This window comes from Meleagris gallopavo, chromosome 4, assembly GCF_905368555.1.
Source record: "Meleagris gallopavo chromosome 4, MGAL_WU_HG_1.1, whole genome shotgun sequence".
Classification (NCBI taxonomy): Eukaryota; Metazoa; Chordata; class Aves; order Galliformes; family Phasianidae; genus Meleagris; species Meleagris gallopavo.
The window spans coordinates 36,472,064-36,497,668 of NC_139407.1; the positions used below are offsets into that span (position 1 = coordinate 36,472,064).

Consider the following 25,605-nt stretch of genomic DNA (forward strand, 5'->3'; position numbering starts at 1 on the left):
CCTCACATGAGCGATACAAATGCATCTACAGCTTTAAATTCTGTCTTGGCCTGTTCCCTTTTCCAGGAGAAAACAGAATTAACATTCAGATAGCATTTGTTTCCCAAGCAGCCTCAATCAGCCAATTCAGAGTGTTTTGCATCCTAATCTGAAGAGAGTGGAATGTCACCATTACTAGTGGGGAAGCTGGGAGGAGTTGGGATGTACCTGTTCCTGGAAAAGGAGGTGAAAGTGTTTGCCTGTTTGTTGCATCTCAGAGCTGACTCCCATCCTCAGCCTTCCATGCTGCTGCTGCTTTAGCTCCCTGCCATGTGCCAAAAAGTACTGTTTGGAGATGGGAATGGAAGGAAGGAGAAGGCAGAAAGGGCATGGCTGGTGGAAAGGAGAGGAAAAGGGATAAGGCTAAGGTATATGAGCTAGGAGTGGTGAGAGGCTAAAGGAAGGTCTCCTGATTTTCAGCAAAGGATTGTTCTGACTGAAGTGACTGTAAATCAGGACATGAACTTTGGGAGCTTGCTGTGATAGAATGGCTTGTGTTCAACTTAAGAATTGTATTGCTCCTCTCCCAAAGATGATAAATACATAAGAAGCTGATTAAGAGAGGCAATCACAGGGGCTACTGCATCTTTCCAGACATTTTGCTTTACTTACGTGTCCCACTCCCTGCCAAGTGTCACAAATCATGGGATCATGAGAGTTGGGAGGGACCTGTGGAGCTTATCCAGCCCCAAACTCCTGTACAAGCTGTGCCCAGTAAAATCAAGTTACATGGGGCCTGTCCGGTGAGGTTGGAGTGAAGGAGGCTGCGTAGCCATGCTGGGCTCTGTTCCAATGTTTGACCATCTTCCTGTTAACAAAAATAAATAAATAAAAGTGTCTTTATGCCCAGCTGGGTTTTTTTGCATATTCTGACGCGTGGCTGTTGCCTCTTGCTTTGCCATTTGCACCTTGGAGGAGGCTATTTCTGTCTTCTCAACAGCCTCCCTGTTGGCAGCAGGGTGATGTAATGCAGCTGACCTGGCCTCTCATGTGCTGCCTGCAGGACCCTGGTCCTCTTAGTGGCCATCTACTGGAGAATGCATGAAAGAAATTGTAGCTAGAAACATAAAACTGTGCTAATAAGTCCTTACAGTGTGCTGATGCAAAAACTTCCCGAGTTTCTTCAAATGAGCCAGATACGATGTAATTCAGGGTGTTGCCTGTGTGCTTTTGATCCTAGATCTGAGCATTGCACTACTGTGTTCCTAGGATGGTTTCGTGGATGAGATACTACAGGGGAAGATTATTTTAGGGCTTTTTTTTTTTTTTTTTTTCCCCCTAATAAATCAGATGCTAATAATGGGCAGAATTATGTGTTTTTTACAGGAAATGGTGCTGGCAGTGCTTCATTTTTGCCTCCCAATCAGTGAACAAGCTAATGAAAAATGGATGTTCTCCAATACAACTGCAACTCTGCAGAATATTTTTGTTCCCTTTTTGAAAAAACATCCGCTTTCATGTTTAAGTGGACAGTAAAATACATTCTTAAGGAAAGAGTAATTTTACAAAAACTGTAAACAGAGCCTGACTTCTTTTGGAATGTAGTTTTTAAGTAGTTCTAAGTCATGCATTTTATAAGCACACAACTTCAGTGTTGTATCACATGGAAAAAATTCCTTTTGCTCATTCATTTTTCTTGTGTGTCATATTGTTTTCTTCTGCACCTTTACCATGGAATGCCCATTCAGTAAGAGATTTTACAATCTCTTGGATATTGATATTTGCACATAGAAAACTGGTTGCTTACTAAAAATGTAGAATTTTACTTAGAAGGTAATGAATAAAGCAAAGTGAAACTGTGCGATGCTGTGACAGTAGAAGACCGGCCAAACCTGAGTCTTTGGTTCTTCTCGATTTAGCAGTGTAGACCTAGGGTGTTTTCTCTCTCTGCTACTTTGGGAGTAGTTACAGAATGGATTATTCCAGTCTCTTGTTCTGAAGGAATCCTAAGAGAAGAAAAGTGATTGCACGGTTTTTCCTTGCTCAGACTGTGGCTGTGGTAACTGTGGTGATTTAATGATGAGGGCGACCACCTCTGTTAAACTGCTGACCAATGCACTGCACAAAAACTGCATCTAGAATTTGAAGAGCTTCTTGTCTACTTCTGTGTTTCCTTAAGAGGAGTTCTCCTGTAAAAGTGCTTACCACAGCAACATGAATGCTTATTGTTTTTTAAACAGCTGTAGGCCTGTCCTAATCGAGATTCCCGGCAGTGGTAGTGTTGGTAACTTTGCTGCGGTGTTACCCTCTGATGTCTCTCTGCATGGCAGCTATGTGCTGAAGCCAGTCTGACTAGCCTTACCGTTATGTGCAGCGGGTGCGGGGAAAGAATTGATCAGGTCCAAACTGTGACAGCTGTTCCCCAACCATCTCCTGTCATGGTCTAACTTGTAGCATGCATTTCAGATGTCCTTTAGGATTTTCCTCACTCGTTCACGTGTTTGCCTTAAAAAAGTCACAAGTTTACTTTTCATCATGAAGGGAGGCGGTTGTGTTCTGCTGCTAAAGAAAATAGCTGTCAAAGCCATGGTGTCCTGAAAGATGTTAGCTGGAGTGGTGTCTAAGTTTTTAACATACTGCAACCTAACATGTAGAGTGACTGCTTTTTCCCCTGTGCTACCTCATTGCCAATAGATAAATATTTCATAATTGCTTGGTTCAGTCTGTTTTTGCAGATTTGTGCACTGGAGCTTTTCTTACTCCTTCTAAACTGCTGATCCATGATTTTTTTTCTGTTGATATGGGTTTAATGATACCTCTCTCCTCCCAGTCACCTTCCAAACTTGAAAGTTCTTTTTTTAGTGGCTTCACCAGTGTGTTAGTATTCTCATAGACTGCCCATGAGAATGTGCTTCTAATTTTAGTTTGTCCTCTGGATGACTATCTCCTTTAAATACATCCACCTTTTCATTACAGTCATACTGAGCCAAACATGGCTCTCTGTTCCTGATGCTAGTATATCAAAGATGTTCTGGTACTGTAATGAAATCCGCAGCTTCTGCGCTGCACAGCAGTCAGTAGCAGTCATTAGTATCAAAAGTTGTATAGTCCAAGCAATGCTTTTTTAATGAATTTATTGATGCATTTATTTATCACGTGACCTTGAGAGTTACTGAACTGTATTCCTTCACTACTTGATCTCCTGTCAGTTATTGCTGGTATTATGTTGAATTTTGTTGCCCAATCTAAGTGGAAAGGTATGTTGATAAAGACATAACTGCAGCTGACCAGCTTGCAGCTATCTTCTGTAGGTTATATATTTTGGAAATTATTGGATGTACTAAACAGGCGGTCTAACGATAAGAATATTTCAAGAGTGTTTCAGTGGCAACTAGTAGTCTGTTTTTATGAATATAGACTGGCTTCCCACTCTTTGTTGCAGCTTTTCCATCCAAGTCTGTGTGGGTTTCCACAGAGCTAATTACAATCTTATAAATGGTCCCGTGGGACAGGACAAACTGTCTAATTTCCATTTATTGTGAGACTGTGATTAAAAGACAATGGCAGTTTTTCATCATAAGCCTCAAGTTTGTCATCTGTTAAGTTAATATGCATTCCCCGCCTTTTGTAAAACAAACCCTTTCAATCATTTGGAATCATTGTTTGCTTGTAAACTTGCATGTTATGGAAATCACAGTAATTTATAATTGTCCTCCATTCTGCTTGCGAGATTTACTATGGTACTTAATTGATAGAGGGGGAAACCACACTGACTCAGAAATTTAAAACTGGCATTTTTGAGTTCAGCCAAGTGGATGGAGATGAAATGGGATTATTATCGAAGCATTCTGTCTTGATTTTGTACGCTGTATTGCTCTGCCTTACACTGTTAAGTTACTGAAAGTTTTAACTGCTTATATGTTATCTTGATTAAGAGTAAAAACATTTGGTTATCTAGGTTACTGGAAATTTTTGTTCACTTGACATTGTATAGAAGTCTGCATTGTACTGATAGCTAGAAATAGGACTCCAGTTATGGTAACCTTCTTTTTTCACTTAAGAGTTTTCAGACAATATAATTTTTCAAGTTGTTAGAGATCACAGGGAACAGATTTCTTTTTGTCTTCACTGGAAACTGAAGCACAGTGTAAAAATGCCTACCCTACTCTTGATTTTTGTTTCTGCAGTTGTCGAAGAGGAGGCTGTTAGTCATGCCAATAGAATGAAACTAATACAAGAGAACACATCAGCTTGTTTAAAGTTAGTTTGAGCATCTCTACACCAGGTTACCATTTGCGTGAAAGGCATACCCTAGGAAACATGCTGTGACAATAGCAACTACAAATTAAAATATTTATCTGTGATTGTTGTGTGCTAAATTATGCCCTGCTGAGAAGAGGGGGAAGTAGGAGTAGAAATCCTTCTGCATCATCAATAATCTTTGGAAACATCTTGAGCAAGTTGAGGGTAGCTGGAATTGTTGCTTTCTGTGCTGTGGCCCATGTGGGAAGCTCTAGCTTTGCCGCTTGTTTGGGAGAGGTAAGTTGTTTCACCTCCTGTAATCTGCCATTCTGTGCACTAACACAGTACAAGATATGGTGTTTTAGCTCTGTTTGTGGTAATAAAGGAAAACTCAGTGGTATAACTTTATTTTAATATTCTAAAAAGCGACGTGAGTCTATTTTCTCCTTGGCTGCGCAGGTTCCAATCAGATCCTAATAAAACCTGTGTAATTGTTCTTTTCCACAACAGTTGTAGATTCCTCAGGAAACTGATGAATGAAGAAGTATATTCTCAGCTTTCCTCTTGCTACCAAAAAGTTTTTGCATAAGAAATTTAATCTGAAGTCTGAGGGGATATCAGTGTTTTATATGACACAAACCACAAGGAGTCCATCTTTGGGTTTACTTTACTACTCTCATATCATAGGATATTTGGGACTGTTGTTCATGAAAGTTGTCACCAGGGACAGAGATGTGATTGTGTGCATGTTACAGTTCTGTTGTGACTATTTTAGATCTTTTTCCTCAGAGTTAACAACGTGAAATAGAACATTTGGGGACCCAATCTTATGAAGATGGCTTTGGCTTTGTTTTTTTCATGCACAGATATAGAAACAGCTATCAGATAAAATGACAGAGGATAACTTTATAGTGGTACAGTATAAACACAAGAAAATAGCAGATTTATCTGCAAAACTAAAGAATGTAAAATGATAATGGGGCAAAAAAAGATGTTTCTTTTTCCCTATTCAGCTGGCTGGTACAAGTCAGTTACAAAACAATATTTTCATTCATATTTTGTTAGTGAAAATGTTTTGGTTTTTTTTTTCTGGAAAAGTTTAGGCAGGCTTCATCTTCTGCAAAATAAAAGTGTAGTCAGTACGTACAGAAGTTTTCAAACAGTATTGTGAAACATTTCACAGATCTGAAAGATTAGTGGAGTAGGCATGAATTGCAAGAAATCTTACTACATGTTTTCAAAATCTGAAAAGGTGGAAGAGTTTTATGTTTGCTTTAGATCCTTTGTTTACAAGTCATGTCTGTATTGAATCATATTAAAAGCCGGCCTCTCTGGTGTCCCCAGGAGTACGTGCAGAGGCCTGGGAAAGAAAATGGAGGGACATGTATAGTAATGCTTTCCTGCTCTCCGCTAATTGTAGGCCAAGAGCTTCCTAAGCAAATGAAAGTTACCATGTATGTTAGTAGCAGTGTGAATCTCTTCCATGAAGAAGACTTTATTGCCCTTCAACTCATGCTGGAGTTTTTGCTGGAGCAGATCCATGGCCTGAAAGCATTGAGAATACATCATTTTCTGATCTCCAAGAACTGTTGCACATTAGAATAATATTATGCAACATATGCTAGAAATAGTTTAGAGGTAGTGTTGTGGTTTGGTATCTTAGCTTTTTTACTTATGGTTTTAATTTGGAAAAATATTCAAGTCATCACATTAATCCCACATTCTGATATTTAATATTGCAGTTAAAAATGCTTAGAGGAGTAGAGGATAAGTGGCTTGTCTTGATGTCAAACTAAATAGACAGTCATTAAATTCCAGATGCTTTCCAAAGGTGATACCTACTTTGATCATATAATTCTGTGTGCACTGTTGGTGACTGTACTTCATAAAGATGTATTGGTCTTAAAAACTGAGCTCAGATGCATTTGTTTGTGTCTAATGTTTATAGCCACTTTGCTAGAAAGTGTCACTACCTTTATAACATCATTAATGTCTTTTAAGCTTCCCCGTCTTATAGAAAAGATAATTATATAGTGTATTATCTTCCCTGCATAAGTGGAATGTTTCAAGATCATGCTGACTTCTCTTGCTTGCAAAGCTAATGATTAAACATATTTAGTCTTTGATTAGAGACTGGTAATAGGATCTACTTTTGGGTTAACACCAGCGCACTTCTCTGTATCAGAACAACGGTACTTATTCTGTAGGAAGTTAAATTTTATGTCTATTTGCATATGGAAGTTACTCCAACCTGAGCAAATGCTGATCTATTTTTAAACTGATGTAGTTAGTTTTTGTGGCCATTTACTGTTGTGTAAACTAGGAAATTGTTTTGGTTTAAATTAGCTGATGTTTTAAGATGAATTAAAAGCATATAAACTTTGTTTCTGTGCCAATGTAATAGTATAAACTAGAGCATTTTTCTTTTGTAGCCAAAGGTAATAAGCAGTATTGTAGTACTCTGTCTCCAATTTCCAGTAAGAAATAAGTAGAAATAGTTTCTTTGTATATTCTGTTGTCATCTTCTCACAGAGTGGAATGACAAGAACCCCACTTGAGAATAAGTTAAAGCTTGAAAGGTAAAAGAGAAAATCACAGCAAACAAATTCTTTTATTTTAGTACTAAGGTTGGGAATTAAATGGGATGAAGCTGTTTAATTTATATTCTCCCTGAAGTGTAACTGATGTTAAGTAAAGTCTCCCTTAATCCTTCTTCAGCCAGCTGATCTGTCAGCCTGTATGCAGCATTTGATGGTGGGTCTTGAGTTGTGCCAAAGGAACATGCAACTCTGTGCACCTTAGCAACCCTGACCTCTGCACTACTCTTTTGGCCAGCAGCTGCAATGTGTGGCCTCTGGCACTAGGGCAGGGTGCTCGCAGCGAGTGGCTGGAGTGTCTGCCCACTGCTTCTTCCCTTGTACTAGAAAAACCAGAGTCTAGACCTTCTTTGTACCCTGATCCCAACAGTTGCCTGGAACTACACCAGCATACTGTGCTGCTACATGCTTGCTACATCTCAAAAAGAATTTGTTCCCAAGGGTTGGACAGAACTCCTCCCTATTCACATCAGTGCATGGACTTTCTGTTGCCTCTTCCTCTCAAACATTTGTCTTGACTGAGGGGGAGAAATACCCCAGCATATTTTCATTTCAGAGATCAGATAGGGAGCCGTTTTATGTAGGGGTTAGGCTGCAGTTTCCATGAGGTTTTTCTTTCTTTCCCTGTAAATACCAATCAAACATGTGGCTTGTTCCTGGAAGTGGTTTATTCCAGAACATCTGCTGCAACATTTCCCTGCTGCTGGAAAGGCTTCATGGCCAATACTGGGACCAGCAGAGGAATGGCACTGGAACTTCAATGAAGGAATCCCAGTATGCATGTTCTCTTTCCACTAATACGTAGTGCTTTAGCAGCAAAATTCAGGACAAGGTATAACTGGAATTGCCTTTCATTGTCCAGTTTTTTATGACATTGCATGATCATTTATTAAGTTTCTTTTGAATATAGTTTGTTTACAAATATCTTCGTTACCAAAGTTTATTGGTCAAATTCCCCCAAAATGACTGGGATGTTTTTCTAATTTGACTCAAGACATTTTTTCAATTCTTTTTTTTTTTTTCTTCCATAATATATTTGCTTTACATAGGAAAAAGCCTGATTTGTCAAAAATCTGAAAATACTTCCTCAACAAAATGGATGTTTGCATTTCAAATCAGTAGTTGATATTTTGCGTTTCTTTAGGCTGAAAATTATTCTCTTTCTATTCTCTTTCTTTAATAATAAAATAAAAAATTCTGTTTACATTGGGGGAAGAAGTGGTCTGGAATGTCAAGTTTTCAGTTACTCTTCGGGGAGGGAGAGGTGAGTAATGCTTGTTCTTGCTAATTCACTAATTCATTAGTGCTAAATCACTAATTCAGTTCATGTACATTTGCAGGCAATTTCCAACAATAAGGTGATGCATTTAATATATTTCAGCAGACTGTAGAGTATGCTCTTCAGCCCTGCTGCATTTCCAGGCTTTTACGAAGTTTGTGCATTACAATCTGAAAGATGTTTGTGGAAAGAACAGCTGCATTCTTTTGTTATCTCCAACTTCTAGAATGACTTGTTCTAAGTTTTAAAATTTGTAAGTCCCTTCTAAAGCATTGAGAGACCAAAAAATAATGACCATATGTAAATACATAATTGTCAGTGTTCACTCTCATCAAATCAATAGTTCAGATTAATTACAAATATTCTTTTGTTAAGATATTCATATAGGATTGGTCATCAAAATCAAGTTGCATACAAGAACTGAACTATTGCTCTGTTACTAAAAAAAGAAAAGAAAAAAGAAAAAAATCAATATCTGACAAATATCAGCACTATCTTCTATCTTTTCTTACTTCTACAAGCTAACATAGTTCTACTATTTGAATGAAATACTTTTTTAAGATAGCTTGAATACAGGTGTCATCTTTTTGTTTCACTTGATGCATCTTGAAATGGGTACAAACTATGGAGAAACTGATGAAGAAGAAGAATGTAGAATTGCTGTTTTGTTTGTGTGCATTCTAATTTTTTTTAAATATTACACTAACTGGAAACAACCTTGTTTTTCATGTATTTCTGATAAACTTTTAAGGTTGAGAAAAACTAAAAATGAAAAGTTTCAGAAAATTTAGTTACGGTAATTGTCGCTTCTGACTGAAATAACTTAGCCTAGGTTTTCTGAAAGTGTTACTAAAGGTGCCTTAAATACAGTGCTAATTGCTTTGAAAACATTGTCTAAAACTGCCTGGTGTGTGCTTTTGCTTTCTTAGGAGAGGTTCTGGTGAAGCAGGTGACGTTTCTTTGGTGCGTTACTTCCTGACTCAGGCCACAGCATTACAATTTTCTGCTTTTCTTTTTGTTTAAAATAGTGAAAGTAAGGGACTTTGTTTTCATAAGTTGATGCCTTTAAATGCCTTGGGGCCTAGTTGTCATTATAGAGGAGCATTTAAAAAATAAACATTGTTCTCTCAGTGATCATTATGTAAATTGTTTATATGTCTGTGTTTAATGTGCTTTAAAGGAGGAAAAACCTGTGGTCTGCTCAATGATTACAACATTGCAACTGCAACATCCAATTTTATAAGATTATGTAGCATTGGTATCAATCTGTTTTCAATATTTGGCAGAGCAGTTAATATTTGAAAGGATGTAGCAGCCAGACAATTGTTTAACTCTGACTTAGGTTTAATTAACTTTTGATGCATCCAGTTGTGAGCTGGCTACATTTGGCAAAAGTGTATCTCAAAAGGATACAGAATTTTCCTTCCAGCAGAAGTCGACTGTTTTTGCTTCTCCAAATTAGGATGTTAGATGTGGTATGCTGAGCAAATTTCATTCAGTTTTTCACTTGATCTCTTATGTCAGCACAGTGTCTTGAATTACTGAAATGATCTTCATCGCTCTTCATAAGGAATCTTGGCAACTGATGAGCTTCACAACCATTCTGGCAGTTTCAGAATAAGTGGTCTATTAGACAGACCTCCTCTACCATGAGAACTAGGTCCTTATTTTAGAAAGATTAAACAAATTACATTCTCTCCATTAAGCTACGAGTGGTTTTCAGAACTTGTTAATTTTAATTAATACAACATCTCTATGTTATAGCCTGTCCTGTTATTAGTTAACACTCCATGAAATTTGTGGAGATTGTCATAGTTCCTCTTCTTGATCTGTAAATGAATGCTAAAATGGTTAAAAAATGTTAATGCTTAAAGCATCAACACTGACAGCTGAGACATCAGTTTGTTCTTAGCGAAAATTTACGTCAGGCTTGCTTTTAATCCAGGCTGCTATCCTCATATGACTCACATTGATGACATTTGAAAGGCCTTTTGTTTTGTTGTAAAATTCTTGTTAAACTTAACAAAACTGAGGATTTAACAGCAAAAAGGAGTTAGCTCAACCAGAAGTATAGGATTTCTAATAAATGATTTTATATTAAATGAAAACATAAAGATATTTCTGTACGTTAGTACACTTTTTTTTAACAGCTGTATGCAATTTTTGTATTTTGATATGAATAATTAAAGGTGTGTGATTCTAGCTGTTTCTGTCAACTTTAAGGATAAAAAAAATACGGTTTCACAGTACTCTTTTATGTATGTCCACCTATGCATACACACATAAATGCACTGAACAGGAACAGAAATCTGTAGGTTGAAGGAAGAAGTGGCAGGGTTATTGCAACTGCTTTTCCTGGAGACTTCCAAGTTTCAGGCTGCCGTTTGCAGTTTTCTTATTGGTTACTTTTATTTGTGATGTTTAATTTTTACCACGTAGATTTTTGATTTGGGGGCTGAATCGGATTCTCGATTTAAGTTTCTTTTGTTGGTATGCTAAACCATGCATAGAACTTGCACCTTGAAGGTCTTTCTGTGCTTATACATCAGTTGTCATGACTTGAGAAGCTGCTTTATTTTTTTTAGGCAGCTAAAAGAGGCTCAGTAGGCTTCTTACACTAAAACATTCTTCTTTTTTCTCTCACTTTTCCCATTGTGCATTACTGTGTGTTGACATGTTTAACCTGTAAGCCTTGATCCTGCAGGAATGAATTAAGAATTTCTTACCATGACAAAAGAGTTGGCAATCGAAGGCCATCTGCTTTGACACTGGTACCTCGATTTTATCGTGCTTCAAAATTTTGCCTTTTATCTGCTTTGGGAAATAGATTTTTTTATCTTCTATATAGCGAAATTGAAAGTTAAAGATTTGACAAACTGACTTGTAAGCATGGATTAGATTTGAGGGGTTTATAACAAAGGCAGTGAGTGTAAGTATTTCTGGCATTTAGTCAGAATACAGAAGTTTATTGTCTAAGGACCGTGGTGTGAGGGTTTTGATTGCAAATGAGTACTTGTAAAATACATGCAATTTTGTTCATACTGATTAACACTTACTGTTACAGTACATGGGGAAAAATGCAGTCTTTCCATATACTAAATTGCCTAATTTTCCCATTACATATCATTATGTCAGTACATACTCAGATTAACAGTTTTAATTTTTTCCCTTCAAGTTCCTGTTCCTAAATATCAGTGAACTTGCACTGTAATAAAAAAATGGTTTATCTTTTGAATGAATTTGGAAGCTGTTGACTCGCATTCACTGTTACCAAGTATGGAGTTGTTTATAGAACACACCACTGACTTGCAAAAAGCCGTTTAATAATAGTAAGTAATACAGTGTACCGCTTGTGTATTTAACAGCATGGGGGAGGGTTATTTTCTTAGATACACATGTATTGCTGCTTAGCATCTTTCAGAAATCACCTGCCCTTGAGCTTTGCTATGATACTACTCTTAACAGATAAGCTCTTAAGTATTTCAGATTGTTAGGTAATGGCTCTTACTAATATTTGCTAAGTTCTTTTTACTGTAGCTGAGAGGATTTATTGTAGAGGGGCCCAGGCTTTCATGGTCTCAGAAGAATAATATTCTTCATGATGAAGCTGAGCAATCTCAGCTGTAAAAGTACTGCCCAAATTTCTGACTCTGTGAGCTCCTGAAAGGTGAGCAAGGGAAAAAGGACACTGCTGCATGCAGAGGAGTGCTGCCAAGAGCCAAGTGGTCTGTGACTTCGACGTCCCTCATCCTGTACCTTAGTAGATGACAGAGGACGTGTGCTCCACACATTGCCAACACTTCCACTGCATACAGACTCTCTTCTGGGTCATTTTTCAGCTGCTAGCCACCTGATACGGATACTGGACCTTGGTCTGTCTGTGGTCACAGAGGTTTAGTGCAGAGTACTTAAGTATTTATCCAGATTGTTTAGGTTGAACTGATACTTATTACTAGTTGTTTTCACAGGAATATCAAAGCTGATCATGTAGGCTGGACAAACAGGGGCTGTAGCCATAGCAGTGACTGCAGTATACACTTAGGCATGATTTTGTATTGAGTTTAATGTCTGCAGGCTATAGTTATGACTATAGCATGGCAGTGATCTAAGGAGTTTTGGTTGCTCAACAGACATTATTCATACAATGCATCCAAAGAGAGGAGGTAGTGACAGTGATTTAAAAAAAATAATCTGTGGCATTGAGGTAAAGAGTGTGAGGTTGCAGTGAAGATTGCTTGATTATTGTTTTTTACAAAAACAGATGTCTGATCAGTGTACACAGCAACAATCCTGAGCACAGTTCAGAAGCTTTTGCATCTGCAGATCTGCTCCCATCTGCAATTTTGTTGTCATCATGTTTAGTTTGGGAACTGTGGATCTATACTGAAGTCTATTGGATTAATCTGGATTTTGATCTCAATTCTCAGTTTTGATCTGCTGACTTGACAGACTTGTGCACTGACATCAGTGTGAGTTTCTAATTAAGTTCTAGTCATCACTTTATTTTCGTTCCCTTGTCCCCCTGAGTTTATTCTGGAATAGAAGAGGTGAGAAGGGTGACTTTCCGGGAAGATCTGAGCCCTAACAGTAATCAGCAAGTACAGATCTTTCACTTCTCAGCAGAGCAGTTTTGCTGAGTGAGAAGCTTATTTTGTCAGATAATAGAAAGCAGAAAATACTAACAGACAAGTGTTTTGGAATAGAAAACTAAATGGTTCAGATATTAGTAATAAATATGTCTGGGTACACTTTTCATGAATGAGGTGTATTTTTTGTTTTACCTTTATTTCCAAGCACAGGAGCTTATCCCATACGCAGTAGCAGACAGTACCATTTCTCAGAAAAAAGTTAAATTAAGTCATTCCATTAAATTCATTTCATTAAGTAGTTCATTTTAAAAAGTGGTCTTTTTTTTTTTCTCATGATAATGACTGCATAAGATTTGCATAAAGATTTTTAATGCATTTTTGGAAACATTTCAGGAAAGAGCATCTGTCCTTTGTTTTACTCTTCTTGCAGGGGAGCTTGAGAAAACCATTTGTGGGTCTCAGTAAATACAACAATCTTTTTGTGCCTCTCAAACCCATTTCAAACTTGTACTACTTACAAATGAACTCTGTAACTTTTGAACAGTGCACTAGTTCAACAGAGTTATGGGTTTGATGCTTCTTAGAGTCCATGGATCTTCATCTTTTAGCAGCAAAGTAATTGTCTTTAACTATATTATCATTAACTACACTGCCTCTTTCCATGCTCTGTTAATAAACAAGTGAGTTTGCATTGCAGAAGACTGTAAGAAGTGGCAGTTTGACAATTCCCTGTACAGTCATGCAGGTGCTATGCTGTTCATGAGCTGTAACTTCTGTTTCATGGAGTCTTGTCAAATATTTTCTCTCAGTGATGTGACCTAAATGAGATGATTAGGTTGATTTTTGGTTACTATACTATGGAGTACTCTGTGTAACAGACACAAAATATTACGGTTGAGCACAGATTCTATAAATCAGATTTTTACTTTTCAATCTGATTGGACCTTATCCAAATAAGGATAAATACATAACGAATAAAGCCAATATAAGCTCTTCGTTAAGTTAATAAAACAGTAATCATAGAATGGCAATTAAAAACTGTTTCAGATTAAAATAAGTGAGGAAGCCAGAGGGAAACAATCCCAATCTTTTATTTGTTAATAGTATTTCTCCAATAGAGCTGTGTGCTCCCTCAGTTTCTCTCAGGTATTTCAAGTTGTGAAGAGCAACAACTTAGTTGTCAGAAGTGGGAGGAAAAGAAAAGAAAAAAAAAAATCCTGTGTTTTTTCAGCCATGTAATATGGCTGTTCATGACAGTACTCATGAGGCACTCAGGGATTATCCAACTCTAGTTGATAGTGATTAGGTGATGTAGCTGTAATCATTTCAAAAAAGATAAATGGAAATGTTTTCTGCTGTTGATTGCTTTTAGTGACTGGAGGAATTGCAGTGTGGGTTAGAGATGGAGGTTCTTAGATATGATGAATAGTCTTCATAATTGTTGCCTCTTGCTTTGTTATGCCTGAATCCTGCTTGCTAACGTGTGTGCAAAGTACTCTGTATGTTAGAAATAGATATACAAATGTTTTCTGTAGTGAATCATTTCTCAGACTTTATGAATAACTTCTCAGATTGTCATCACCACATCTCTTGTCTTCTCCAGTGCAAAGCTGACTTGGGGGCTGCCTGCAGGCAGAGTGCAGTGCCAAGATCTGGGCTACGTTGCATTTGCCTCTGTGCTGTTGTGCACCCTCTACTTCAGATTGCCAGGCTCACTTATCTGCACCATGGATTTTTCTCCGTTGCCCATGCTTATTTGCCATTTTCATCAAGCAGATTTACTGACACAAAACTGTACTTGAACTGACTGAAGAATTCAACAAAGGCACTTGCCAAAAGACAGTTTTTGATCTTTTCTGGCAGCCTCAAATTGTTTTCCTTTTCAGAGACAATCACAGGCATGTGATCCTGATTCAGAGGTTTTGTCCTGTCTCACTCCTATGAGTCAGATGGGAGGAAAGAAAAAAAAAAAAAGTAATCTTTGAAGAAGACATCTCCATGGACATGTCAGGCTACAGCTTGACGAGCAGTAAAATAGTCTTGCTAGCCTGAGAAAATGCATAGTTCACAATCTCAAAACCCAATCCTTTTCTAGTCAGAAGGGAGCTACAGGTCTGACATGGCACTGAATGAAGAAAAGGCCATTTACACAAATGCATGATGAAGAGAGAGCACCTCCTGTTTCATGCAGGAGGGGAAATGCTAGAAACCCATTCCCACAATGCCACACTGGTCTACTTAGTTGCAAGAGTATGACAGATGCTTCTATCCAAGATAAAACTTGTACTGTTGACTTCAGGGTCACAGTTTTAAACTGTGCTTTCATGAATGTAAGTCCTTGTTGCCTTTGTTCTCACCCAGGAAGGTTTTTCATAGAGGCATGTTATAAATTAATCCTCTTAAGAATGCAATGATAATTAAAGAATGCAGTCTTTCCTTCAGCTGATTACCTGAAATTCCATGCTGTAGCAGTGGAAGGAGTGAACTATGAAAATTGTGTGTGTATGAATATATACGCTGCTGACTATTCTGCAGCTGCAAGCTCATACCAAAGTAGTATCTTAGAGGTACATTTCTTTTTTAAATTTTAGGAAGCAATGCTTTTTGTAATGTCTTTAGAGAATTTAAACATCCAGGTTGATTTAGATGTTTCAGATCTCTTTGAAAAAGCAGTTGGTAGCAAATATCTTGCCTAGAGAGAAGTATTTGGTATTTCTGAATAGCTTACATGGTGTGGGAAATCAAACGTGAAAGCTTCTGTGTGTCTGAATAGAATGCTTTCAGCATGCAACAAGGAGAGGTTTGCTATATTGTCACAAAAAGCATTCACTGAAAAACCATGATTTAAGTTCTTAGCCATTTCAGTTACTAACAAAAGGTATAATTTTCTATGTATTAATTTTAAATAGATACAAAATGTGCTAGCTGGATTTTTTTAGGTGATTTTACTAAGTTCACTGTTTTAGGTTGGTGTCACATCGCTGTGACATAATCAAGAGTCTGTACCAACTCCCATTGCTAACTTCTGAGCACTTATTCATCAGTAGTATTTTTGACACTGGTGTTTGAAGTAATCTACTCAAAAGCCAAATGTTTTTTGTGGTTTCGATTCTGAATTAGAAGTCTCAGGTTACTGTTCTAGGCAAGTACTTGGTGTCTCATCCCACATTTGGTTTGCTTTAAAAAGCAGACGTTTGGGGATGTCGAAATTTGAACTTAAAGAACCCAATTGAAAATAAAGGTTAAAAAAATGACACAAATAAATAGCATGTGATGAGTGATATTCCCTAGAGTTATTTGGAAATACACTCATACAAAGAACTGGAAGATTTCTATTTCTTGCTGCTACTGCACTGTTATTTGATTAGTTGTACTTACACTTTTGGCATGCTCCAGTTTTTCAATCAATTGTATTTCATACAAGTTGACATTTACACTGAGTGATGCTGATATTCTAATCTGTATGTCCCTCTAATGTCTATAAATATGGTATGTTTTACTGTAGCAGCAATGCACTACCTTGGCCTTTTATGCTTGAGGCTCGCTACTTTGTAAAAACTGAGATAAATCTAGAATATAGAACCAGATTCTGATTCAGACCTACTTGGCTTTTGTGAATCATCATGAGCTGAGGGGAGCAAGTCAGCCAAAAATTAGGAGTTTTGTCAGTGTTGTGTAAACACAAGATGTTTCCCTGGGCTAAGTATTATTAAGTAAAAAAGTCATGTTTATTTCACTTTGTTTTAAATGTCATGCATTGTATGAAAACCAAATAACATATGAAGCTATCTTATAGGGAAATCTAAAAATAATTTTGCAGTATTTTCTTAATTAGCTCAGTTTTGAACACAAAGTGATTTTAGGGTATCTTGATTTTTTTTATTTGGTTCTGTAAGCAATTATGCTTTGGATTGAGGTGCTGACAGAGCTTCTTTATAATGAGAGATAATTAGCTTTGGGAATTGCAATTTTCTTTAAAGCAACTAAAAGAAACCACACATATTAGTTTATAGTTCTACCATGCTATGACTTAGTTTTTTTAATTGAAAATGAAGGATTAACAACTGACCAGTAGTGCATTCTTAGAGAAAAATAAAAGTATAGGTACATAGGCATATTGTCAGCGGTTTACAACAATCATGCACGGTTTTAATCGTACTAGAATGCTGTGAGTGTGTAAGCTGTGACTAGCACTGTAATGACTGTTTCCTGGGCATCACGTCTTTCTGCTTCTGGCAAGTCCTCTCTTAATTTTTTCAGGAAATCAGTCTTCAAAAAGATATAACAAGAGGCAGTCACCTTACTGAGTTGTCATATCCCCAAGCACTCATTCCTTTGCTCTTCGTGACTATCCTTGCTGTCTGTAGTTGTGGCCAAGGACAGCAGCCAGGAGATTGTGTAGTTTCTTCATTTTAGTCTTTCAACTATGCTGTTGGCTGCCACTGTGGAAATTGGGCATTCATTGACAGGCATCAATTTGCAAGTAGATTTATCTCTGCACAGCTCTAAACCATTCACATGGTTGAAGTGGATGACAGTTAAGAAGATCAGAGGGAAATAGATACATACACGATAGAAATATGAGTGGGAATATAGCACATTCCCTTTTAGAACCCACATTTAGAGGTGTCAGTTTTGAGACAGATAGTGATGGAGCCAGTAAAGTTTGATGCAGCTGGTTATTTATTTACTTATTAGCAGGAAAATGCGTCTTCCTTACAGAAGTCTGCCAGACTTTCAATCAGATCTTGCTTTCTTCTCAGACTGATCCAATTTGTAATTGTATAGACTTTAGCTTCCTCTTTGTTTCACATCCATATCCCAATTTCCAGGTTTCCAGCTGGCATACCCTTCACCTCAGTTCATTTCAGATGAATTGCGAGTGAATTCTTTTCTCATATATTTTTTTTTTCTCTGAGCATTTTCACATACATCTAGTTTTAGAATTTGAAGGTTTTATATATAATTTGTTTGACTGCTTTCATAAATGAATGCATAACTTCTTAAAACTAAGGCCAATATTTAATACCATGTTTTCAGTGGATTTGAGTAAACCTGTAAGAATAAGCTTGCTATTATCAAAATCTCTTTCTACACTGACCTTTTTTTTTTTTTTTTTTTTTTTGCCTCCCATGCACTGGTGCACAGACATCTCACCAAGAAAATACACTGCTGATTTACACTGTGCATGTGGAATCAGTATTTTATGGATTCTTTTACTTTTTTTTTTTTTCATGAGTGTGTTGTTATTTTACTTACGGAGTCTCAATTGAAAATGTTGTTCTTGGAGATTATTCTCAAAGATATAGCATGGATATAGTTGTTACCTAGTTGGCCTTACTGGCTAGGGAAGGGATGAGCAGGTGGATTTGGTATTTGTGTGGTTTTTTAAGGGAGTGTAAATAACATTCACACTAGTTGCTTCATTTTTTTTTTTTCACCTTCAAGTGTGGTATATTCCTAAGAAAGAAGAATATGTTTCCAGGGAACAGAAAACTGATTTTCAAAGGGAGGATGCCTTGTATTTCTGAGCAGTTGCAGATGACTGCATTAAGGTGTAATTAATTAGTCTAGTTAATTTACATGGTCAAATATTTGAATTGACTTTTTTTATCTGGTCTAAAATTTAAGGCATATAATTTAAATTTAGATTAAGATAAATGTTAGACAAAAAAAAAAAGGCAAACTAGACACTACTGGCAGTGATTTTAAGTTCCTTTTCAACGATTAGCTAAAGAATTCTGAGCTATGAACTGAATGTGTACTTCTGATTTCCATTTTTTAATAGTCCAACACTTTCAGTTAGCAAAGATGATGCTTTCTCTTTCAAAATCAACACCTATTGTCTGATCACAGAATTTGTTAATATAGCCCTTAAAGTTTGTAATTGTGCTGAAACAGACAGCTAATTGAGGCGCTTTTTTGTTGATGTTTGTTTCATTTTGTTTTGTTAACAATGTCTGGGATGTAATGCTGCTGGGAAAACAGCTATATGAGATTAAGAATACTGTTTTAAGATAAAAGTCCAGTGGTTGGGTATTCCTGCATATGCTATTTGAAAGACTGATTGGAGGTTCTGCTTAGGAAAAAGAGAGTAGAATAGTATCAGTGCGATACATTTAGATGAAGTCTGACTGTGCTTTTTAGTATTTGTTTAGCCATCATTCAGCATGAAGGGCAAAGGTAAAGTATGGTGTGTGTGGCTTGTGTCTTATGTATATCTATATGTGTAGGAATTGCTTGGAAATGACTGCAGCATTCTGTGGTAGCATGACAAAAGCAGAGCACCTTTAAAAGTAGCTGTACAATGAGTTGCATATACGGTCATACAACATCATTGCTTAACTCATCTTGCGAGAAAGATGATTCTTATGGTAAAGAATTTAAATTAAAAAAAATGAGCAAAAAAACACACCACAAAATAAACAGATGAGAACATATATGTAGATGTAGAATATCAGCAGTTCTCTACAGTTCCCAAAAATCAAAATCAGACATGAAAGACATGGAAAAGATGACTGGTTTTTATCTTTTTTCCCCTTCAATAGTGCGGCTTCATGACAGCATATCAGAAGAGGGATTCCATTACTTAGTCTTTGACTTGTAAGTATGTCTTTTACATGTGTTTACCATGCTGGGGATGTGGTGTTCAAAATTCTTAGATGTAAATACAAACTCATAAGATAAATGTGCAGGTTTGGTACAATGAATTGAACAAATAAATATAAACAGCTCGAAGGACGGTAACATTTGCATGTGTAAAAGCTGATTTGTGTCACTGTAAGAATTCCATATTAAAGCCTTCAAATAAATATAGATGCTATTGAATTGTATTTTAATATTAAATTTAGATATGTAATTAAAATTTGCATGATACCTGACAAAGCTAAACCAATGCACAATTCAGAAAAAATAATTCACAGCAAGCTGGTGATAAGCAAGTGGAGAAGTAGAAAATACTCATTGCTGCATTGAAAGGTGAGCCTAATTTCCCTAATGAGAAAAAAGACTATATCAGTAGTTTATTACTGATTTATGTTTTACTGAAATGGAAAACTAGTTTGCATTTTGATTCTGTTCAGAATGAAATATACCCAGCATACAGAAAGAATTTTCTTTTTTATTTCTCATCTTACTCCACACATTTGAATCCTGTGAGCTGTTGGGATGTTGTGGGAGTATAGGAGAGGAGAGTAGCTTGTTTCTTCCAGGTAATCCTGTTTAGTAGAAGGAGTGTTTGACAACATAAACCTACATGTAGCAGACTCTAAACTTACAAGCAGACACACTAATGTTCTTTTCTGTTCATGTGAAAAGCTACTGCTTTTGGTTCTGCATATGGGCAAACACAAACAGTTGGGAATTTTCTTGCAAAACTGTCATATTTAAGTAAAAATTTTTCTTTTCAATTGCATATTTTCTCAGGGCAGCTTACAGGTGTGACAAATTCTTCCTCCTCCTTCTCCTACTAAGAGCTTTCTTAGGCCCAACATGTTTTTCCTGGTTGAAATAAGAATACATTATTGCATTAGAAATGTGAAATAGCTCACTTCAGGGCATACAAACAAAAATATTCATATTATGTTAGGTAAGTTAGAACCCAGATCCTCCCCAGTCAGTAATGTGCTTTTATGTTCATGTTACATTTGTTTTATTTTATGACTTAATTTTTTTTTAAAGGAATATTTCACAGAATCACAGTATCACAGTAGGGGCTGGAAGGGACCTCCAGAGATCATCGAGTCCAACCCCCATGCAAAGCAGGCCCCCTCAGCAGGCTACAGAGGTAGGTGTCCAGGAAGGTCTTGAATTTCTCCAGAGAAGGAGAATCCACAACCTCCCTGGGCAGCCTGTTCCAGCGCTCCATCATCCTTACCTTTGAAGAAGTTCCTTCACTTATCAGTGCAGAACTTCCTATGCTCGTGTCTATGGCCATTTCCCCTTGTCTTGTCCCCACAGACCGCTGAAAAGATGTTGGCAATGTCTCTTTGACTCCCACACTTAAGATATTCATAAGATAAGATTATTAATAAGATCACATCTCACTCTTCTTTTCTCAAGGCTGAACAGACCCAGGTCGCTCAGCCTTTCTTTATAAGAGAGGTGCTCCAGGCACTTTATCATCTTCATGGCCCTCTGCGGGACTCTTTCCAGGAGATCCCTGTCTTTTGTGTACAGAGGAGCCCAGAACTGGATATAGTACTCTAGGTGAGGCCTGACCAGGGCAGAGTAGAGGAGGAGGATCACTTCCCTTGACCTGCTGGCCATACTCCTTTTAATGCATGCACCTCAGGATACCACTGGCCTTCTTGGCCACCCAGGCACACTGCTGGCTCATGGGCCAACGTGTCATCCACTAGGAGAAGACTTCTTCAAGATTAGACTTTAGACTAGCAATACAAAAATATTAAATACGTGGTTTGTCTGCAGTGAAGGCAGTCAGGGTTCGGTACTCTGATGTAAAGTGGGCACAACAGGAACTTATGTCTGATTTGCATATATTGCAGGTAAGCGTTCCAACTGTTGGTCTAGAAGCAGTCTAGAGCATAATATGCATTCTTGTTTTCTGACACGTACTTTTTTTTTTCTTTTAAAGTAAGGGCTACAAATGATTTTTATTTATTTATTTATTTATTTGTAAGATTGGTAAAATATTCTTAATCCTGAACACTTTCAAGAAATCTGATTACTGTAATGTTAGTGTGGCCTACTGTAATTGCACTTAGAGTCCTTTTACATTAAGTTATGTATCTGATATAAGCTAAGTATTGTATTGCCAAAAAAAAAAAAAAGATTGTGTATCGAGTATTCAGGACCTGCAGGGATGCAGCAGGGCCTGCAGGGATGCAACGAGGAAGGCTAAAGCCCACCTGGAATTGAATCTGGCTAAAGTGATAAAGGATAATAAAAAAGGCTTCTTCAAGTATGTTAACAGCAAAAGGAAAACTAGAGAGAGTGTGGGCCCCTTACTAAGTGAGGTGGGGGTTCTGGTAACGGGGGATGCTGAGAAGGCAGAGATACTGAATGCCTTCTTTACTTCCATCTTAAGTGAAAAGGCTCTCCCTCAGGTTTCCTACACCCTGGAGGTTAGTGAGAGGGTCTGGGGAATGGGAGACTTCCTTTTAGTCAGGAAAGAGGACGTGTGTGAGCGCCTAGGCAGTACTAAGGTCCACAAGGCCATGGGACCTGATGGGGTGCATCCACGTGTGCTGAGGGAGCTGGCGGAGGTCATTGCCGAACCGCTCTCCATCATTTTTGAGAGGTCTTGGACAACAGGGGAGGTCCCTGAAGACTGGAGGATAGCCAATGTCACTCCGGTCTTCAAAAAGGGCAAGAAGGAAGACCCGGGTAATTATAGGCCTGTCAGCCTCACCTCTGTCCCTGGAAAGGTGATGGAACAGCCTGTGCTGGATACCATCTCCAGACAACTGGGAGAAAAGGAGGTTATCAGGAGTAGTCAGCATGGGTTCACCAAGGGGAGGTCGTGCTCAATCAAGCTGGTGGCCTTCTACGATGCTGTCGCATGCTGGGTGGATGGGGGAAGAGCGGTAGATGTAGTCTACCTTGATTTTAGAAAGGCATTTGATACTGTCTCCCATGACGTCCTTATAACAAAGCTGAGGAAGTGTGGGATAGACGAGTGGACAGTGAGGTGGGTTAAGAACTGGCTGACTGGCAGAGCGCAGAGGGTCGTCGTTGGTGGTGCAGAGTCTGGCTGGAGACCTGTAACCAGTGGTGTCCCCCAGGGGTCTGTGCTGGGTCCGGTCTTGTTCAACATCTTCATCAATGACCTTGATGAGGGGATAGTGGCCACCCTCAGCAAGTTTGCTGATGATACGAAGTTGGGAGGATTGGCTGACACGCCTGAAGGCTGTGCTGCCATTCAGCGAGACCTGGACAGGCTGGAGAGCTGGGCAGTAAGAAACCGGATGAGGTTCAACAAAAGCAAGTGTAGGGTCTTACACCTAGGGAGGAATAATTGCATGCACCAATACTGGCTGTGGGATGAGCTGCTGGAGAGGAGCTCTGCAGAGAGGGACCTGGGCGTCCTGGTGGACGACAGGTTGGCCATGAGCCAGCAGTGTGCCCTCGTGGCCAAGAAGGCCAATGGCATTCTGAGGTGCATTAAGAAGAGCATGTCCAGCAGGTTGAGGGAGGTGATCCTCCCCCTCTACTCTGCCCTGGTAAGGCCTCATCTGGAGTACTGTGTCCAGTTCTGGGCTCCCCAGTTCAAAAAAGACAGGGATCTCTTGGAAAGAGTCCAGCGGAGGGCCACAGAGATGGTGAAGGGCCTGGAGCATCTCCCCTATGAAGAAAGGCTAAGTGAACTGGGTCTGTTTAGCCTTGAGAAAAGAAGACTGAGAGAGGACCTGATCCAGGTTTATAAATATCTGAGGTGTGGCGGCCATAGCGGTGAGGCCAGTCTCTTTTCAGTGGTACGTGGAGACAGGACGAGGGGAAACGAACATAAGCTGCAGCATAGGAAGTTTCGCACGAATGTGCGTAAGAACTTCTTCACGGTGAGGGTGACGGAGCACTGGAACAGGCTGCCCAGGGAGGTTGTGGAGTCTCCTTCTCTGGAGATATTCAAGTCTCGCCTGGACGCCTACCTGTGCGACCTGGTGTAGGGAACCTGCTTTGGCAGGGGGGTTGGTCTTGATGATCTCTAGAGGTCCCTTCCAACCCCTACAATTCTGTGATTCTGTGATTCTGCACTGGGCTGAAACTTCCTTTACTTCAGTGTCAGTTCCGTCCCAGGACAAACATAGAGATAGACTCATACATCTTCTGTTCATCTAGAGCAGTCCACATGTTTCTGCTTTTTCAGCCTCTTCCAACAAGGATGGCTTTAACATGTATGTACAGCTTTTTACATTTTAATCATGTGGTTTGGGTTTTTTTTATCGAAGTGAATTATTTTTGCAAAGCAGAAAATGTCTATATGTTAAAGGTGGTAACTGTACTTACTGGTAGTACCTTTAGAAAAACTACCTCTTCCATTCTTGAACTTTGCCTCATTGCCAAAGATGGGTTTTCATAGTTTATTTTACATTCAAACTAAGAAATTGCTGCTTTATTACTTAACAATACTATTGATTAGTGAAACTACTTCTTTTTACTACAGCTATAAATATATAGTTGAGTGGCTTGTTTAAATGAGCATAAAAGAGCTGCTGTATTGACTTCTTAATATGAAGGCCAAGTTCATGCTTTTATTTATTTATTTTTCCTTCTGAAGCTCAATTGTAATATAACACTGTCACTCCACCCACATATGCTATCATGTTTTTATCTTAATGATTTCTTTCAGACTGTGTGGGATTCGCTGCTACAGTTTCCAGAGAAATCTCCCTTAAACTGCATCCCACATAATGTGCAGAGGAAGAGATCTTTTTCTGCAAATAGAAAAAAAGATCACTGTCACATTCTATTTTGAATTTCTAATGATTCTTGTAGATAAATGTCATAGAGATGTCTGAAGGAGAAGCCTGCTGCTTTGCTTGTGTACCTCAGTGATTATTCTACTTTCATATGGAGAGAAAAAAGTTATTAATGTACCCTGTTATAGGCTTGTATTTGGTTGAAGAGTTCTAATTGCAAAATGGGAAGGTAGAAGTCTTTTAAAATCCTTGTGGAATCAGGACAATTAACATTTAATGAAATGCTTTCTGCTAGAAGGAATGCTTCTTTTATTGGCAGCATTGGGATGTTCCTGTAAGAAGTGCTGCTTATGAGAGAATTAGCTGCCCTGAACTATTGATGAGCCATATATAATTTTTTTGGTTGCTGACTCACTCTGAATATACAATTGAAATATATAAATGGTCATTTTGTTGTACTTTACTGGGGAAATTAGAAAAGGTGATTAGCAGTGTCTCCTTAGTGTCGTGACCAAAGAACAGTCATTTTACTGATTTATTAACATTATTCTTCCATATTAAAAAAAAATAAAAAAATAAAAAAATTAACCAGGACATCCTTCTGTGATACTTCTCTCAAGCAAAGTACTTGCATTTGTTCATTTTCTCCAAATAGGTAAAGTGATTTCTGAATAATAAGGTGTGCATAATAAAATTAGTAATGGACTTCATAGCATTTCTTACTCATCTTCCCCTAATGGTTAAGAGAACTGTAGTTAGGATTTGTATCTCTTAATCAACCCACTTCAGTAGCTAAGCATACAGAAGATTGTTTTCAGTATTAATGACATTAAATGAGTTCAAATCCAACCAATTCTGTCAGATGCAATATCTCAATGGAAACAGCTGTAGCACTTGAAGACTCTTTTGTGCAAGTCAATGAAATTCTCTTTTCTACGTCTCTCATTTTAATGCACTTGTTGAGATATAACAATTGGCACATTTAGAATCCTGGCATTGCTGTTGAATTCCAAGTGGAGGGACTGCAATATGTAGAAGGAAGAAAAAATGCCTAGTTGCAGAATAGTCTGCCTAGAGTAAGTGTGTGAAACTTTGTGTCACAGATGAACAAAAAGAAACATAGATGCATGCTGTCACTTTTATACCACTGTTTCCCCCCACCTTTATTATGAAGCTTAAGAAATGAGAAATGTAAGTCAAGAAGAAAGAGCCAATACAATCATGAAGACTTTTTCATTTTTTCATGTTTAGAAGTTTTCCTTACCAATTGATTATGGTATATCAAGTAAATATTTTTTATGCATTGCTATGAATATTTCCAAAAGGAAAAATGTGGTATTCAATTTTCTAAATGTGGTAACATTTTTTGGTTATTGTAGAAAGACAAATCCAAAAGATTTTGGAATGGAGTAGTTAAAAACTGCCTCTTACACATCTTTGGAGATTAAAAAGAAATAACATCCTTTGTATATGCAGTGCATGCCTCTCAATGGCTCTTCTGAAAGAAAGATATTCCTGGTGCAGATAGCTTTCTTGTT

General features: G+C 38.0%; 1 protein-coding gene across 23 annotated transcripts in view; it reads left to right on the top strand.

Annotated features, from left to right (window-relative positions):
* The window catches only part of CAMK2D (calcium/calmodulin dependent protein kinase II delta), a 162,085-nt gene that overhangs the window by 72,344 nt on the left and 64,136 nt on the right, over positions 1 to 25,605 (top strand). For all 23 annotated transcript variants that reach the window (XM_085222861.1, XM_085222862.1, XM_085222859.1 and 20 more), the window contains one exon: positions 19,235 to 19,289. In XM_085222861.1, the coding sequence (XP_085078987.1) occupies positions 19,235 to 19,289 (55 nt within the window). The remainder of the gene's footprint in view (positions 1 to 19,234; positions 19,290 to 25,605) is intronic.